General features: G+C 35.0%; 1 protein-coding gene across 4 annotated transcripts in view; it reads right to left on the bottom strand.

Moving 5' to 3' along the window:
- Window positions 1-4,807: 4,807 nt before the first annotated feature.
- The window catches only part of LOC148956650 (uncharacterized), a 35,456-nt gene continuing 21,930 nt past the window's right edge, over window positions 4,808-18,333 (bottom strand). For 2 of the 4 annotated variants that reach the window (XM_089096031.1, XM_089096028.1), the window contains exons 4-5: window positions 17,204-17,444; window positions 4,808-5,280 (exon numbers count right to left, since the gene is read on the bottom strand). In XM_089096031.1, coding sequence (XP_088952157.1) covers window positions 5,154-5,280; window positions 17,204-17,444 — 368 coding nt within the window. In that variant the 3' untranslated portion in view covers window positions 4,808-5,153. The remainder of the gene's footprint in view (window positions 5,281-17,203; window positions 17,445-18,333) is intronic. The other 2 variants (XM_089096024.1, XM_089096036.1) reach the window with 2 other exon arrangements.

The following is an 18,333-nucleotide window of genomic DNA, read 5'->3' on the forward strand; positions in this document are numbered from 1 at the left end:
AAAAATTTTTTTTTTTTATTTAATAATAACAAGCATTACTTTATATTCTACTTATAATACAAATACAGTCCTGATCATGTCCTTCAATTTTCTGAAAACTCACTAAGAATTTCACAAATAAAAACAGTTCTTAACTGACGTTTGGTTTTTCTTGGATAGAGCTATTCCATAATTATGTTTCTATGTGCTTTTAGGATTATAGAAAATAAGCGCTTTACTGAAAACACAAAAGTCAAGTATAAAAAACAGGAATATTGATTTGGGAGTCAAAATTGAGTATGTAGCCTGACAACAATAAACTAATCTATGAAGCTTTTCATAGTCTTACGCCAGTTGTGGCATCAGTAACTTTCAGAATACAATTAAAATTATCTTAAAAACATAAGCGTAAAATTAAGTATTTTTTTAATAACTGCGAAGTAATTGAACAGCATACAGAAATATTGGATTGATTTATCAGGCAGCATTTTGGTCTCGCCAGCTATAATACCAATAGTGAGTAATATACACTCTTAAATTGTAAGAAATATGCTTTAGTATTGCTTGAAATGAAAATCAAATAAGACATAATATGAAATCTGAAAATCCGATTATTTATCTCTATACAACAGTGAATTTCAAGCTATGATACAAACTCTGAAGATAGCCTATAGTACTAATACTATCAAGATGGCTTTACTTCAAATTTGTGCACAAACTAATCATGACATTTCCTTTTAGAACCAAAACGAGAGCCAGTCATTGAACTGTGCCATTGTGCATAAGTGATGCCAAATTAAATGTAAAAAAAAATTAAAACAACAATCCTAAAATAGATTGTTGCTTCATCTTGAAAGGGATTGATAATATTTTATTCTGCAAAAAGTGTCCTTAATTGGTTTGCTTTTACTCTACCGAAACTCCTATATTACTTTGTGTTTTCAGTAAAGCGCTAGTTTTTTAAAATCCTAAAAGCATAGGGAAACATAATTAGTTGGTATATTTGCAATAGTTTTATTGATGTATATTAGATAGGCTGTGAATTAATAATTTTTGTCCGTGTTAAGTTTCAACTTTGCTTTTTACTTCCCTCGGAAAAACTTTGTTTTTTAAATTAATCGTTGTTCATTAATGAATAAAATTTAACGTAGAAACAACGCTGCTATGCGTTGTTTCTACATTATATTGTTTTGTGCATTATATATATATATACGGAATAATGTATGTTCGTTTTAAGTTTTAATGTCATTCCTTAGTTTCAGTTGAATACTTATTTTAAATATAATTTCTAAAATAAGTCCGATCTAGGGATTATCGGTGATATAATTATCACCGATCTAGGGGGGATAAGACACCTCTAGAAAATACTGAAAACAACCATGACAACTACGAAAAAATTTCAGTGTATAACAAAAGCTCATCATCCATACTCCACAAAACAATACATATTTTACAGGAACGTTTGTTTTTCGATGAGCAAAAAGCTGTTTTTACTCTGCCGCCTTGGCCTGAAAAAGCCATAATAAAGACAGGGCTTTATAAAACACCTACTGACTAGCAGAAACTAGAAAGCTACTGTAACAAACGAGAGCTGTTTAAGGGCTCATTTAAAAGTTTATAAATATACCTAATCGCTTTTTATAAATTTGACTTGATAGCACATTCCCATAAGTGCACTTTCGGTTTTTTCCCCCATTTTTAAATGAAAAAAGTGCCTTTTCCAATGAAATAACCAAAAAAAAGGTGTTTTTCAAAACCTAGGCAGAAGAAAAACTAAGGGGGCAAGGACTTCCCTTCCCCTCAATTACCGCCGTTTGAACTAGCACACATGCTTCATCGCAGAGTGAAGTTTGAAGGTTCAATTCAAAACTGTTGATCATTCAAGCTTAATTTTTGGTAGATTTCTAGTTGAAAAGTTTTTTAGTTTTAGTTAATTTATTTTCGCAATAATCTTACTTTTAAGATGAGAAGGCGATTTATGAAACTTACTAAGGGGGTTTGGGGGGGGGGGGTATATGTAAGGGGTTCATATAAACCTCCAGTTGAGGACTTTGGACCATAATAATTGCAATGGTACCGCTTAATGCTTCCAAACTCTTCCACTTAAGAAGTGGTACCAAAAGTGCCGTTTTAGTGCTATATGGCACTTTTGGATGGTAAAATTGATAAAATACACGTAGATATGAGCAATAGGTTTAAAATGAGCCTTCCTGGGATGTGCTATAAAAAATAAGTGGATCACATTTGCAGAAATAGTGGATTATCTGAATCGTAATCATAAGAAGGGACAAACCATGATCCAAGCTGGAATCGAACGCATGATAATTTATTTTGATGTCCAGCGCTGTACTAACAGAACCACGCCTCTAGTAATGCAATTTAATATATTGGTGTTTGTAAGACTTTAATTGCTTGGCTTATTAAGAGGGTCTGGAGGAGGAATTTGCGGGAGGTGTTCTTGCAATCCTCCAGTTAAGGGTTTTGGGCCATAATTATTACAATAATGCCGTTTTATCCTTCCAAGATTTTCCGCTTAAGAAGTGGCACCAAAAGTATTGTTTTCAGTGCTATATCTCACTTATGAATGGTAGAATTGATAAAAAATACTTAGATATAAGCAAAAGTTTTCAAATGAGCCATTAAACATCACTCTAAAAAGTTCTGGTAGCCTACTAGCCCCAGCTTTTCATTTTGATACATGGCACCAAAAGTGCCGTTTTTAGTGCCATTTGAAACTTGCAGATGGTGGTATTTATAGGAAGAACGTAGATACGAGCAATATTTTTTATATTAGCTATCAAAAATATATCTAAGATGTTCTGGTAGCCCGCTAGTCCCACCCCCCGAGAAACGGCACAAGAAGTGCTTTTTTTCGTGCCATATGGCAATTGCAGGTGGCAGAATTTATATAAACCACGTACATATGAGAAATAGCTTTTGAATGAGTTCTTAAGCACCTCCCTATGATGTTCTAGTAACCCGCAAAATGGGAGACAGGTCAGTGCTACCGATGCAAAAAAGTTATTTTCCTTGTTGTTCAAGGTGGGGGACCATGCTGATTCCAATGGTACACTTTTCATTTTGATCTGACGCCATTTTCGAGGGGTTTCCGGTTTTTTTCGAAATCACCATAAATTTTTTTTCGCAATAGACTTTTACTTTTAAGACGAACTGATTTAATAGTTATCATTCTTGAGTCAGTGTCAGATGCCAATTTTTTTCACTAGGCCTTTTTTTTCAAAACGTGTTTTTCAACTTTTGGTTACTATGGGCTGTGGCTCGCTCTTTACTAGGTTGTAGCTACCGCTGCAACCATGATTTCGAAGGACATTTTTATGGTAATAAAAGAGTAAAAAGGAAAAATTCAAGGGAACATTTTTCCTTAACAAGAAGAAAATTTTTTGACGCTCCATGGCGCATTATTGCTATCTAGAACCACAGGTTATTGTAAAACCTAATAGATAATCTGTGCTAAAACTATTAGGTTGCCCCTAAGTGGTAAAACATTTTGTGTCAAATTTCAAATAGCCCCGCCATTTCGTGTATCCCTCTCCCACTATTTATGAAATTTCGACTATTTCCCTGTTGCAGTGTTGATTAGAAGTTAGCACTAGAAATTTTTGTATTTCCTAAAATTCAATTCAAACCCCCTTTTAGAAATCCTGGATAGGCCACTCAGTTAAGTCATGCCTGTGAGAGGGGACAGTAGAAAACCACTTCGCCAGCTTCTGTTTTTGCAATTGTGAATAATACTAATTCCCACCATTATTCAGTGACTGAGAAACATACACTGGATCGTTGGTAAGAGAGAAAATGGGAGGAGCTTTTATAAGCCCCGAGACTGTAGTAGACAAATATTTTTTATTTTGATCGTTCTAGTTAAACTTTAGTTAAACGAATATCACAAAGGAAGCAAAGCCATCTTGGCTTGCTAGTTCACGAATAGGCACTTAAGTTGCAACTAAAATTCCGAATTTCTAAACCATTAAATTGGTGTTTTACAATAAGTGTCCTTTGCAATAAGTATTAGCACACAACTGAAAGACTTTGCTTTTCTGTTTTCATTATTCTCATTAGCCAAAAGAGGTTCCCAGCTTAGCGAATTTTATTTTAGCATGACAAGACTGCATTGCATCTTGGATGACGCATCTCAGAGAATCACTTTAGAAATTACAAGTCATAAAACTTATCGAAGTCTCTTCGCTATACGAAGCAACAGAATTTTTTATTTACACAGAAAGAAAAAACATCATATAATACTCTATGTACAAACCCTCTCCGCTTGAGCTGTTACCACCATCATGGACATGAAAAGCGGTTAATAGGTCACTGTCGCAATACATTTTAGCGAAAGAATTTATATATAAAGCAAAGTAATGATCACATGAGTTTCAATGCTTCAATTTTCTTAGAAGGCCAAGAGGTTTGAAGGCGATCATTATGAAAAGTTACATTCCCCGGTAAAATTTGAACCATCCACTAATGTTGAAAGGTGAGACTTTTTACTATTATTGTATAAGGTATAAAAATTCTAATTGAAAACCTGATCCCTCATTTCACAGATTTGATGAAACAAAATCAAATTAAAAAAACATTTGAAGTGTCTATTATAAAATGTATCAAATTACACCTAATGCAACTTTATATATGCAATCTTTGATGGCCTAGAACAGGATTAGACCTGTGCATTTGCTTCATTTTGCAAATCAACGTTATCTATAGTTACTAAGTTTATTTATCATTATAGGTTTACTATGTTTATTTATTAATAACAAATCTTGTCACTTTGAATGCATCTTCAGCTGAAACTACATGGGCAAATCTTCCTAGAAGGTCACCTATTCCTGGTTTCTCCTCTCCAAAGCTTTTCATTGTTAAATAACCAGTGTTGACAACCTGTTATATTTCAAATCACTACGATATTTAGCACAGCAACAAAGAGTGAAATATCTTCAATATTGATCGTTTTCACAATTCATTATCAGAAAAAAAAAACGGTTAAAATATGAACATCGCTAGTAACGAAAACTTTGTCAAACCATTCACATCGCATTTCGCACGAAAATACATATCAGCAAAGGAAGTACGGGGCACAAATCTTATCGAAGTACATTCGTTATACGAAGTAACATCAATTTATTTACAACAAAAGGACAACATAACAAAACGTTTATCTACAGACTTTCATTTTTTAAACTGCTGTCAACGGCGTGGTTATGGAAATCCGTTAATGACACGATCATTAAATATCGCCCACATTCAGTTAGACGAAGACGCACGTTGTAAGGGCAATTAATGACCCTAAAATAAATGAAAGTATCAGTTTCAATAGCATGAATCCATTGATCATAAAGGTAGTCTAATAAATAACAAAGTCAACGTTCCAAGGAGGATTAAAAACTTTAGAATAAAAAATACGTATTAACAACAGCAATCAATCAATAATAACAATAGTGTAACAATAACAATATATCAACCACCCTGCTATTAACTGCTTATAGTAAAAAATCACGAAACCCCGCAAAAAGTAAAACAGAGAAAAAAGGTAGCCAAAAATGATGGAAACAAAAGAAAACATCACAAGAATGAAGAAAAGGCAAACGATAGTGTTTTATCAAATTCTAAGAGTATCAATTTTATTACAACAAAATTGGTTCAAATTCATCAAAGGTTAGAGCCCTTTGGAGCGGTAAGAGGTAGATAGTTCGAAAGAAAGTACCTCCCCGAGCATGGGCGCCCATAAGGGGGGGGGGGGGGAGCAGGAGGGGGCACCAGCCCCCTTCTGGCTGAATGATGCTGCCTTACATTTTTATTTTTGTTTTGAGTACTTTTTGAGTACTAAATAGCACCTTTATGGTATCAAAGGGCTTATTTTTTGTAGTTTTTACAGTCATTTTCACTTGGTTTGGGAAAATTGGATCCAACTTTTGCCTGAATTTTGCCAAAATTTGCCTAAATCTTAACCAATACTTTTTTTGATGGTAAATATGAAATATTTCCAGGCACCCGATAAACTGCTGAGAAGTAAGAATTTTGTGATTAAAAAAAGATAGACGAAAATTGTCGTAAAATTGGTTAAACTGGTTAAATTTGAATCCGTAGAAGAGGAAGAAGATAAGGCCTTTCTTGATTGCATGAAACAACAACAACAGCAACCGTACAAGAAAATCGAAATATATTTTCTTGATTATTATCGCTTCTAATCAGTAGTTGTACCAAACCTATCCTGCTCAAGTCATCCTCAGGGCTATACTGTGGTGTTTATCCTTCCCATAGTATAGTGCAGACAGTTTGATATCATCTATTTTCCCTTCTTATTTTAGTTTTATATTTGTGTTTAAAGCTTTTTCCAATAGGCAATGTTCAGAAGTCCTCCAAAAAAATCGTTCCCCCAGATCCCAAATCAAATTCCATAGTGAAAGATACCCATCCTGGCTGGTCAAGCACATTATCTGAAAGTTCTAATGATAGCTCCAATTCAGAGAATAGGACAATGATAACTGTAGGTCCTAATGCAACCATAAATGATGATAATGGGTTTCAAGAGGTCCTCTCTAGAAGCTCTAAAAAAAGGAAAAAAATCTCCCCAATTAAAAACATTTTACCTCTCCATGCCCAAGATCCTTCCTCTAGAAACTTACGAATTTACCTTGAACTTACACACACTACCCCCTTTTAAATAAAAATTATAACTGCAATAAGAGTTGCAATTTTTAAATTGATAAAATCAATGTTCTATATTAACATTAACAGTGATTGATCTCTGCTAATAGCTGTAGAAGATCAGAAATCAGCAGATACAATAATTAACCTTAAATCCCTTCTGAATATCCCAATTATTGCATCTAATTGGAACCCAAAATAATCACCAACAAAAATTGTAGTTTATAATGTTCCCCCAGAGATATCTACTCAGGAGTTAAAAGAAGGCCTCTCAGATAGGGCTGGAAACACAATCCCAGTTGAGGATGTTACCCAACTTGGAAAACCTAACTCTACTGGCCTAAAAACTAGTAGATCCTTCTTATTCACACTAAAGGATAAAATTGATATCCCAGAAAAATTATTCCTATTTGGGCAAATCAAACCACACAAGGAATACAAACCTAAGCCTATTCAGTGTCAGAAGTGTTTCAAACTGGGACACACGACAAACAAATGCAATGAAATTCTCCAAGAGTGTAGTAATTGTAAATCTTTCCATCCTAAAGAGCTGACAACTTGCAAAAACACCCAGCCTACATGCATCAATTGCAAAGGTCCACATGAATCTACAAATAAATCATTATGCCCTGCATACAAGAAAAGAGCTCTAACACTCCAAATATCAACAGAGAAGGCCATCCCATACCCCTTTGCAGCAATGGAAGCAAATGCTGCCCAACAATACCAAATAAAGCCTGTAATGAAACCAACCAAAACCCCCAAGTCAAATGCCCCAAATGCATCAAGCACCCCATATAAAACAACATCTTCTAAGCCCCCTAGCTCAAATCTCTATCAGAAGGAATCACCAAGCCAGCAAGCCTTGTTTTCCAGTGAGATGAGGCCAGCCTGGCCCTCCCTCCCAAGAAGAAACAAACCAGAAACACTACCAGGAATCAATCCCTTAACCAACAAACAGGATGCACTACCAAAAATGCAATCCCCAAACATATGCTTATTCATTCTAAACTGTAATGCAGTTCAGGCCATGAACATACATCAACTACAGAAAACAAAAATTATTGCAGAATTGGCAAAAATCTACATCCCAGATGATATGCTCATTCAAGCAAAAAAAGATCTTGCTTTACTTTTAACAAAGCTGAACATTGATACACAGTCATATGAAGAATAAATCAACAACACAACATTTATCAATACTCCAATGGAATGTAAGATCACTCACAGAAAATAAGCTAAATGAACTAATATCATTTATGAATAATAATTCCATTAATATTGCTTGCCTCCAGGAAACTCATTTAACCCAAAATCAACAAATTAAGTCTCTGGGATACACTATCCTGAGAAAGGATAGATCTTCAGAGAGAAAAGGAGGTGGTGTAGCTTTATTAGTTAATAATAATATAAAATTTTGTGGCATCAATTTTCCAGATTTTGAAAATGATGTTGATGTAATTGGTATAAGTGTTTGGCTGAATAATTTAAAAACCTACATAATAAGCTTTTATAACCCTAATGGCCAAACTTCAGATGCCAAGGATTTCTTTAATTATATAAATAATTCTAATATGTTAAAAAACATCATTATTTGTGGTGATTTCAATGCCCACAGCCTTTTGTGGGGGAATAAACCAGCAAATAAAGCTGGTAAATTTATTGAGCATATGACTTCAAATAATAATGAATTAGCTGTTGCTACCCCTCCAAACCTAAATACATATTTTAACCCCAAAAGTGCCAAATTCTCTACAATTGACCTACAAATTGTGTCTTTAAATTTTTTGAACAAAATTTACATAAATAAAATTGATAGTCTGTGTACAGACCACTTTGCTATAGTTTGCTCCCTTAATGAACCTGCTGAAACTTCATCTCATACCTCCAAATATATCAACACTAAAGCAAATTGGTCTATTTTCCAAAATAAGCTAAATGATGAAATTACAAGTTTCACCCAAAGTTCATGCATTTCTAACACAACAGTTGACACACATGCTGAAGCCTTGACATCTTTACTAATAAATACAGCTAATCATGCTATCCCCAGGACAACACCTAAGAAAACATTCCCTAAACAAATTCCTAAAGCATGGTGGACAAATGAGTGCCTAAATAAATGGAAGATAAAAAAGGCAGCTAGGACAGAATTCATAAAAAAACCAACACCTACTACATATTTAAAAAAATTACAAGCAGAATCTAATCTAAAAAGGACTATAATAGATGCTAAATATAAATACTGGAATAATTTTGCAAATAATCTCTCCAGAGAAACGCATGAGCCAATTATACATAAAGTCATAAGCCACATATGTGGGAAAAAGACTTCTCCCAACCCACTCCTGTATGAGCTTATACATAATAATACCCATTATGACAATGATATTGAAAAGGCTAACCTATTTGCAACTCTTTTTGTTAATAAGCTAACATCAAACAATCAAAGCAATCTGTCCACAATTCCTATGAACCCTAGTTACCAACCACGCCCAGGATCCAAGTACATAACTAATCCATTTTCAATCCAGGAATTGAATAATGCAATACATCATATTAGGTCCAAAACTAACAGCAGCTATGACAATATACACCCTACATCGATAAAGAATCTCACACCTTCATACAAACAAGAACTGCTAAATTGTTATAATCACGCTTGGGCATCCTCTAGGTTCCCCAATATATGGAAATGTTCGTCCCTCCTACCAATCCTAAAGAAAAATAAACCAAAAGATAACCCTGAGTCTTATAGGCCCATAATGATTACACCTGTGATGGGGAAAATAATGGAGAAAATGATTTATCACAGACTCCTCTGGTTTGTTGAGAAAAATAACATGATCCCACACACTCAAACTGGATTCAGGAAATACCACTCCTCAACAGATGCTTTCAATTTGCTAACAAATGCAATAAATGAATCTTTCTCAAAAAATAATATCCTAGTGGCAGCTTTCCTTGATTTTGAAGGAGCATATGACAATGTGAACCACCAAATCCTTTTAAATAAACTTGCAAACCATGGAGTACCTCCCAAGCTAGTATCCTTTATTAAATCCTTCATAGAAGTGCGAAGTTTCATTGTTTGTGTTGGTTCAGCCTCTTCACCCCAAAAGACAATATCCAAGGGCCTACCTCAGGGAGCAGTCCTCAGTTGCCTCCTATTTGCCCTATATCTCTGGGACATGAACCTACCCCACACGAATCTAAAATATGCTGATGATCTTGTACTACGGTCATCTGGCAATACCTTTCAGATAGCACAGTCAAATCTGCAAAAGTCACTTTTCCAGTTTGAAAAATTCTCTCAACATTCAGATTTACCCATTGCACCCACCAAGTCAAAAATAATCCAACTTCACAGGAAGCGAAACCATGTTAATGCAAAACTAACTCTAAATAAAACAACCATTCCAGAAGATAATAATATTAATTACTTAGGTCTCATGCTTGACCAAAAACTTAATTTCCACCTCCACATTTCAAACACAATAAAAAAATGTTATAGAAAAGCAAATATACTAAAAAGACTTCTTTCCACACCCTGGGATTGTAAGGAGAAAACCTTACTCCAGTTTTATAAATCACATATAAGACCCCATATTGATTATGGGCTCATTGTCTATGGTGCATGCGCAAAGACCCAGATGCAAAAAATTGAAACAACACAAAATGATATAATACGTCTCATATTTGGTCTTCGGAAACCCACAAGCACCAAGTTTCTGCTTATGGAGAGTGGATTAACAACAATAAGGGATAGACGTAGCTTTCTCTTGAGAAAACATCTTACAAAAATTGAATCAAATAGCTCACACACATTACATAATTGGTTAAGAAATCCAGCCATGTATAGAGGTATTGCAGATGAGTATGCCAATATTCAAAAGAAGTTCCCTGTACCAGCAAAGTCTATTGCACCTACTTTCCCCCAATCCCCTCCATGGAATTGGTCATCTCCCATAATAAATACTGAATTTTCAAAATGGAATAAAGATTTAACCCCCATTGCTTTTGTTCAGAAAAAATTTGCAGAACTTAATACAATTACCTATAAAAATCACTTCCAAATGTTTGTTGATGGGTCAAAAATGAATGAGAAGGTTGCAAGTGGTGTTGTCCGTCCTCACCTGAAAATTGCAATGGGCGAGAGATTATTTAATAATTTATCTATAATGTCTGCTGAGTTAAATGCCATAATCATGGCATTAGAACACCTTAAGCAAAACCAATCTTTGATTGAAAAATTGAATAATATTATCATCTATTCCGACTCTTTATCAAGCCTTGAGTTGCTGGCCTCAGCTCCTCAATATAAGTTGGATATTGACACTTATCATTGTCTCAGTATTATTGATAATCTTGCTTCAAGTGGCATAAAGACTTACTTTCAGTACATTCCTAGCCACTCTGGCATAAGTGGTAATCATCAGGTTGATGAAATAGCAAAAAATGCTATAAATATTGACCAGCCAAGTGGGAGACCAATCCCAATTAGAGATATTTACCGATGGAGGCTATCAGATATTAATTTTAATAAGATTAATCCTATCCTTTCCCCCTTTCCCAATAAGTATCTTTCTAAAATTTATCATAGAATTCGTTCTGGAACAAATGGACTAAATTTCCTTGCATTCTCATATAAGATTTCTAATTCAAGCGGTTCAATTCCCCTGTCCCCTCTTTGCAGGCATTGTAATATGAATATTGAAACAATTGACCATTGCCTATTTGAATGTAATATGCTGACGTCTGCACAACATACCTTGCTTTCTAAACTGTTAAAATACTTCAAACACCACAAAATCCCACTATCAGTCAAGAGCCTAGCCAACTATACCTGTACACAGAGCATAGAAATCGACATCTATCATCTTATATTTGAACTCCTAGAGTCAAAAGATCTGCTGAAAGATATCTGAATATATCTAATAAATATGAGGCAATCAAGCCAGTAGCTCTGTAGCCCACAGAGTGAAGCAGAAGGAAAAGGGCTAAATAGTTTTACTGAAAAGCCCGCCTGCTGTTAAATAGAAGAAGAAGAATGAAACATGAGGCTAGTAGAAAAACTTCTCGAGCTAGAAAAAAGAGTTTCCAGACTATATTATAGACTATATCACAATACGGTGAAAAGAATAGATGGGCAAAAAAATTCAAATGAATTTACTGAAAAAAATGTGCATAGTCACCTTGATATGCGTGTGATGATTTATATTCCTTAAAATCTTAGTTAATATTTGTTTTCTTGAAGTCATAAAGGAAAACATTAAAAAGAATTTTTTTCCAGTATTATCCAAATAGAAGGAATAAGCTTTAGAACCCTACTCAGATTAATTTCTGCTCGTTTTGAGTTTGACTTATTTTAATTTCTGTTTGTTTTGGGTTTCATTTATTTTTTTATACTGATTTGCGGTAGTTGTATGATTGGGAGAAAATTTGATTCTATTTTTGTTCATTTTTTCTTTAATGGAGTTCCATACTTCTTTTTGAAAAACTTATTTTGTGCAAAAAGTTTTTTGATTAATTTTTGTTCGTTCTATAATGACGAAGTCTTTTCCAGGGAGAAAGACTGAGCCTCTTCTAAATTTAAACAACCATCCCTTCCACAAAAACCTTAAAAACCCCCTAGCCATAACTTAAAACCCTGGCCCCTAATCACTGGGGGGTTTTTTTCAACCCCAAAAGCCTTTTTGTATGAGATTTAGACTATTTGGAATAGAATGACTATCTTTAAATTTCTATTAGACGCATTTCGGGACAATATGAGGTCTATGTAGGGAGGAGCGGGTGGCTGCCCTTTGATGACTGTGACTGTGAGAAATAGCACTAGATCGTCTGATAGACGCTAAAACAAACAGAAATGAAACCCAAACCAAACAGAAATTAAAATAAGTCAAACTCAAAACGAGCAGAAATTAATCTGAGTAGGGTTTTAAACCCTATGCTTTAGGGTTTAAAATCCAATGAGCCCCCTTTGAAGTTTATATCACCACACTTTCTATAAAAACCCTACGTGTCCCCAGGGCACAACTTACAACCCTTGTCCTTAGGGCTGGGGGGATTTTTTTTTTATCCTCAAAGACATATTTTCCAGACCTTTCTGATAGGCTTAACAAAGTGGCTATATCAAAACTTTGATTGGAAGTGTTTGGGGAAATGATAGGCGTGGAGGGAGACATTTACCCTCTGATCACTTTCGACTAATAAAACAGGCACTAGTCCTCTCAATTTCCAACCAAATGAGCCTTTTTTGAAGCTTCGACAACAAAAATTTCTATAAAAACCTTATATGCCCCAAGGGCATAACTTAAGACCCTTGTCATGGGGGTTATAGGGGGAGGGTTGTCATCCTCAAAGACATAATTTTTAGACCTTTCAACTACATTGAACAAAATGGCTATCTCAAAGTTATGATTGGACATGTTTGGGGAAATGGTGGGCGTGAGAGGGGAGTTAGTTGCCATCAAATCACTTTCAACTATTAAAAAGGGCACTAGCCATTTCAATTTCCAATCGAATGAGGCTTTTTTGAAGTTTCTACGACAACGCTTTACATAAAAATTTTATATGCCCCCAGGGCGTAGCTTACAACCCTTGCCCTGAGGGCTATGAGAGAATGTCCTCCTCAAAAACATAATTTCTATTTGGAAATCAACTACACTGAACAAAATGGCTATTTCAAAATTTTAATTGGATGTGTTTGGGGAAATGGTGGGCGTGGAAGGGATGCTATTTACCTTCCAATCACTTTCCACTATTAAAAAGGGCACAACCTACGCCAATTTCCAATCGAATGAGCCCTTTTTAAAGTTTCCACGACAATTCTTTCGATATGAAGTGCCCTGGTCTAGAACCAAAAAAAATAATACATTGTGCCAACATCGTTCTTTACTTAGGCAGCGCGATTGCGCTGCCTATGATTAATATACAAATCGGGCTTAAATTAGAATTATTTGCTATAAAACGAAACTATATACAAAGAATTACATATATGAAATTTTCAGTGTGTGTGGTCTATATGTGCCATATGCATTAAGGTTGATATATTTTACTTTTGGCGTAAAAAGAACACTTGCCAAGACATTGTGTGGTCTGGAAAAAATATAAATTTAGACTTTGGGGGGGGGATTGCAAAAATCATATTTTTCTCAATAAAAACTAGCAAGGCTATCTTAGACAGTGCCCTTATAATCCATGTTGACTCCTTTAGAATTCTGATTTAAAGCTTCTTTAACTGTGTTATATCGAGTTAGAATTTAATTGGGCATGACTACGACCTTTTTGCTTTAAACAAGCAAAGCTAATTCTGATGCGAAAACATACGTGAGTTAGGGAGAAATGTCGATACCAAGAAAATGCAGAAAAAAGGCCAACACAATTATAAAAAAAAATCTCATGATTTCGTAATGCTCGGAAAAATGACGTTTTTGAAGCTTTTCGAACTCGTCGTTGAAATTAAACTGTCCTTATAATTCAGCAGTCGTTTTTATTTGGGGCAAAATTTGACATCTTACCCCTCCCATCATATTCCTTCCTATATTAATGTGAATTTTCATAGAAATTTAGACAGCCTGGGCAACAAAATACGCTTTTTTAGGCGTCTTGCCTAAAAGCACCTTCACCCCGCCTATACAATGACCTACTGCCCCTCCTTCTTAATATCTGATTATGGCCTTTTCTTCAATATTTAATTTTCCTTTGGCTGGTCAATTTCACATTCCGGGAGAATTTTCTATGGGGGAACTTTCCACGTGGAGGAATTTTCGAATACGAAAGAATTTTTCTGCCGCAAGGACAAACTTTCGGGTGGGCGAGAATTTCTGGGGGAAACACGCCGGGGACGGTTATGAGGGTGTATTCGTGTGAACAAGACTGTGGGGCTTTAAGAAAAAAGACAATGTTTTACGGCAAACATTTTAATCCAAGATTTTAAATATATTAAAGTTTGCACATCCCAACGTTAACAAAAGCGCCAATAGCGACCGTACTAAATTTATGTAGTTAATATATTTCCAGTATTTTCCCACAATTTTTTGTATGAAATTCTATAAAATATATCTAGCAGTACAAGGTACAATTTATGATTCATTATTTTAAATGCATGAACATTCATTGCCGAATGGATTGCATCAAATTTAAAGGGTCAGATGAATGATATATCGCAACTTTCATATTTTCATCATAATATTTCACATATTCGGATATTCACAAGTCGAATATTCTTCTGTTCAACTGGCGCCAAGAAGAGGTCTCGTCTCTGAGACTGGAAGAACTATCTGTAGCCCCTGTCTTGAAAAATATTTACCTTGGTTTACCAATTGAAAAGGATCTAAAAACTACTCGCTCCTTTCCTATTGATCATCTTAGTAAATGCCGGGCTTTTGTTTACAGCAGAGTAGTCACATTTAAAATCCGTTTCAACCGTTTAATTTTGGATCGACTTTATAACGCAATATCCCTTACCCAGGTCCTGTAGGCTATATACGCCCGTTTTGGAGAATTGTTACTCAGCCAGAGACAAAAAAGGTCAGATCCACGTTTTTTAAGTATACAAAGCTCTTGTTACGGCTCCCGCCGTGGACAAGAAATTCACACCTGGTTAAAAATTTTAAAATTACGGACCCAACGGTAGCTATAATTGAACAAATTAAACGGTACAACGAGAAAGTCTCTTCCCACCCTTGGTACAGTTTGCTAAGGCAGTAAATCCTGTCCACTTAATTTTATTTGCACAACTCTTGTCATATTTAGTCTTTTTACTGTCTCATATTATATTTAGACTAGTTGATTGAGTCCGTCAAAATTGAATTGAATTGATCAAGTATTTTGCTGTAGGTTGGGTTAGTTGAATTGAAATTATTAATCATATTGCGAAAGTTTCGTCAGCTTTTGGGAGTTTAAAAAGTAAAATTTCTTACGTAGCTGTAGTGCAGTGTATAATTGAGTTTTTGTTTCTCGTCTTTGTAATTTGTTCGATTATGTGTAATGTGTTGTAATTTATTTTTTGTGTGTTTTTTCTCTTTTAGTGATACTCTATCTTTTGTACCTTTTTTTGAAGGGCAGTAAATAAATAAATAAATAATATATTCTGTCAGATTCAGCGCCATCTATTCCATTTTGAGCCGCTAGTTAGCGTGTCAGAATTTCTTTTTGCATTTATTTGCTTATTCTCTCATCTAGTTGCAAATTATGAGTATCTTCAATTTTAACAGCTTGCTCTTCCACAATTGCGAGAATGGACCTAGTCCAAAATTCAGCTATCAGGACAGCATTTGGAGCCAGGAGAACAACGCCTCTTAGCTTCCTGCATTCAGAAAGCGGATTAGTAGATTTAGAAAGGAGAAGAAGAATAAAGATAAACAAGTATATGCAGAAGATTTGGGTTAAAGAAAACAACCACCCAGTTAAGTCAAAAATTATTAAACCCTGGTAATCAAGTAACTGCCAATGCATGGAATGCCAGAGATTATCTTAATTGTAAAATTTCATCGTATGTCCGATTCAATAGCTATCCAAGCTATTACAAATGTTGATATTGTGCCAAAACCAAGTAGAGAAGTGATAGAATGCTACATTAAGCTACATGCAGTAATAAAGAAGACGAAAATAGTCATTCAATGGATTCCAACTCACACTGGAATAATAGGAAACGAAATTGCAGACGCAAATGCAGTCTGCAGTTGAAGTTGGACTAAGTGTCAATGAACTGGAAACTCCTCAAGAATATATGAAGCTGAATAGATTTGAAGCAAAGTTAACATTTCGCCTTCAATCGAACCATGGCGAAGCGGTACATTATAAAGGAAGATTCTAGGGAGAAGGTGATGAATGGCCCAAATTTGGGTCCTTAGAAACGACTGAACATTTATTAATAAAGTGTCGGGAGAGTGAGGAAGAAAGGCACGAAATAGTCGAATTCTTTAGATCAAAGAGAACGCAGTCAATACTAAATATACTACTTGGTGGATTAGAAAGTGAAGAAAAAAAATTGTATGATTATCCGTCTTGTCACAGAATTCCTGAAGAGAACCGGGAGAATTAAAGACCTCTGAAAGTAGTTCAAAAGAAGAGACTTTACACACCTTTGAAGAATAAGAAGTGAAGATTAATTAACCACTGAAGTCCCCAGGGCTGTATAGCGATGGGGGAATCATCCTGAATCCCTGAATCACTTGATTTTAAATTTGTGAAGGGTGAACGGTCAAAGAAAAAAATGTGTTGGGCAAATCATCAATGGACATGCTAAGTGATATTGGTTATACCACATATTTTTCACAAATCCAGTATTACAAATATCCAGTTTGTTGAGTAAAACTGTCAAGCTAAAAAAATTCAGCGAAATTAAAAGTTAAAATTAACAATAATTTACAAAAATGCGAGGGTCAAAAGTTAGTGTTTTTAACTTGAAAACATCAAGACTGTACATGTCCTTAAAATTTATGAAGAGTTTGCTATTAACAGATGAAACGATTTGAGTTGCAGAGCCACAGTAAAGACCTGCACTGAAACAAAAACTTAAAACATTATAAAATAGAGTAGAAATAAGAAGACTTACGTTGAACTGGGGGATTGTGTAGCAGCTTTTACTCGTGTCCGTCGATCACATACATATTCAATAAAATAATAAACAAGTTTTTCCGAAGCGTTAAACGCTCGTTTTCTTGTAGCCTGAGCGGTAGTCAAGGTTCTGGAATCTCGCTTAACTAGTCGAATCCCTGTGAATCTGGAATACTGTTTGATGGCAAAATACAAACCTTCTAGGCTTGAGAATTTATCGCCAATTTTTAGAGGTAAATCTGAAAACAAACAATCCTCACAAACAGCAAACAATGTACCGTATAGAAACAAGATCTTAGCTTATAAAAATTAGCTCATTCAATTAACTCAAAAGACTACAACTAGTAACAACTCACTGCAACATTAAGCCACCTGAGGCCAGCACTGATGCTCCTCCTCAAACCCAATTTATTCAAAGCTACACTCTTTGCAGAGTTTCACTCGAAGCAATTTGCTTCAAATCCTTTCTTAAACCTACTTTCTTTTGGTGGATATCTTTAGGTTGTTCTACTATCTGGTATCTGCTGACAAAGCCACCAAATTCTCGAGAATAAAAAATTTACAAAGGCCTGCAACCTATGGATTCAAAAACACCATACTAGCTACAAACTGTAGCAAACGCTTCATGATTGGTAGAAAAATCTGAGCAAAAACTACGGATGCAGAAAATATTCTGTTCAAAACGTCTTTAGAACAGCCACCTGCAATTTCGGCGAGAGACCCCAGATGTGTAGGTCTTATCATTGCTTCTAAATTCGTAGCATGTCTTCAGAGTTCATCCAGATCTTGGTTTTGTCCTTCCTGATCTTCTGAGACACGACATTTAAGCTGCACGATCTGACAAGGATGATCAAAATAGTCTAGTGGTATCTCTCTGATGACTATTTGATAAAATGTAGTCACTAATAATTTACTTTACTTAGTTTTATTATTTCATACATGCTTTTCTAATTTTTTATCGATTCGAACATTCTTGCTATAAGAGCTATATATTTTTTTCCGCCGTATGATATTTAAATATAATAATAACCACCTGACTAGCCCTTGGCTGTTCTATGGATATTGTCCTGACTTTTGGGTATTTTTTCTTCATGATGGGTATGTAGTTAAAGATATTCAAGTAAAAAA

This window comes from Artemia sp. Qi Xiang Cuo, chromosome 1, assembly GCF_049724085.1.
Source record: "Artemia sp. Qi Xiang Cuo chromosome 1, ASM4972408v1, whole genome shotgun sequence".
Taxonomy (NCBI): domain Eukaryota; kingdom Metazoa; phylum Arthropoda; class Branchiopoda; order Anostraca; family Artemiidae; genus Artemia; species Artemia sp. Qi Xiang Cuo.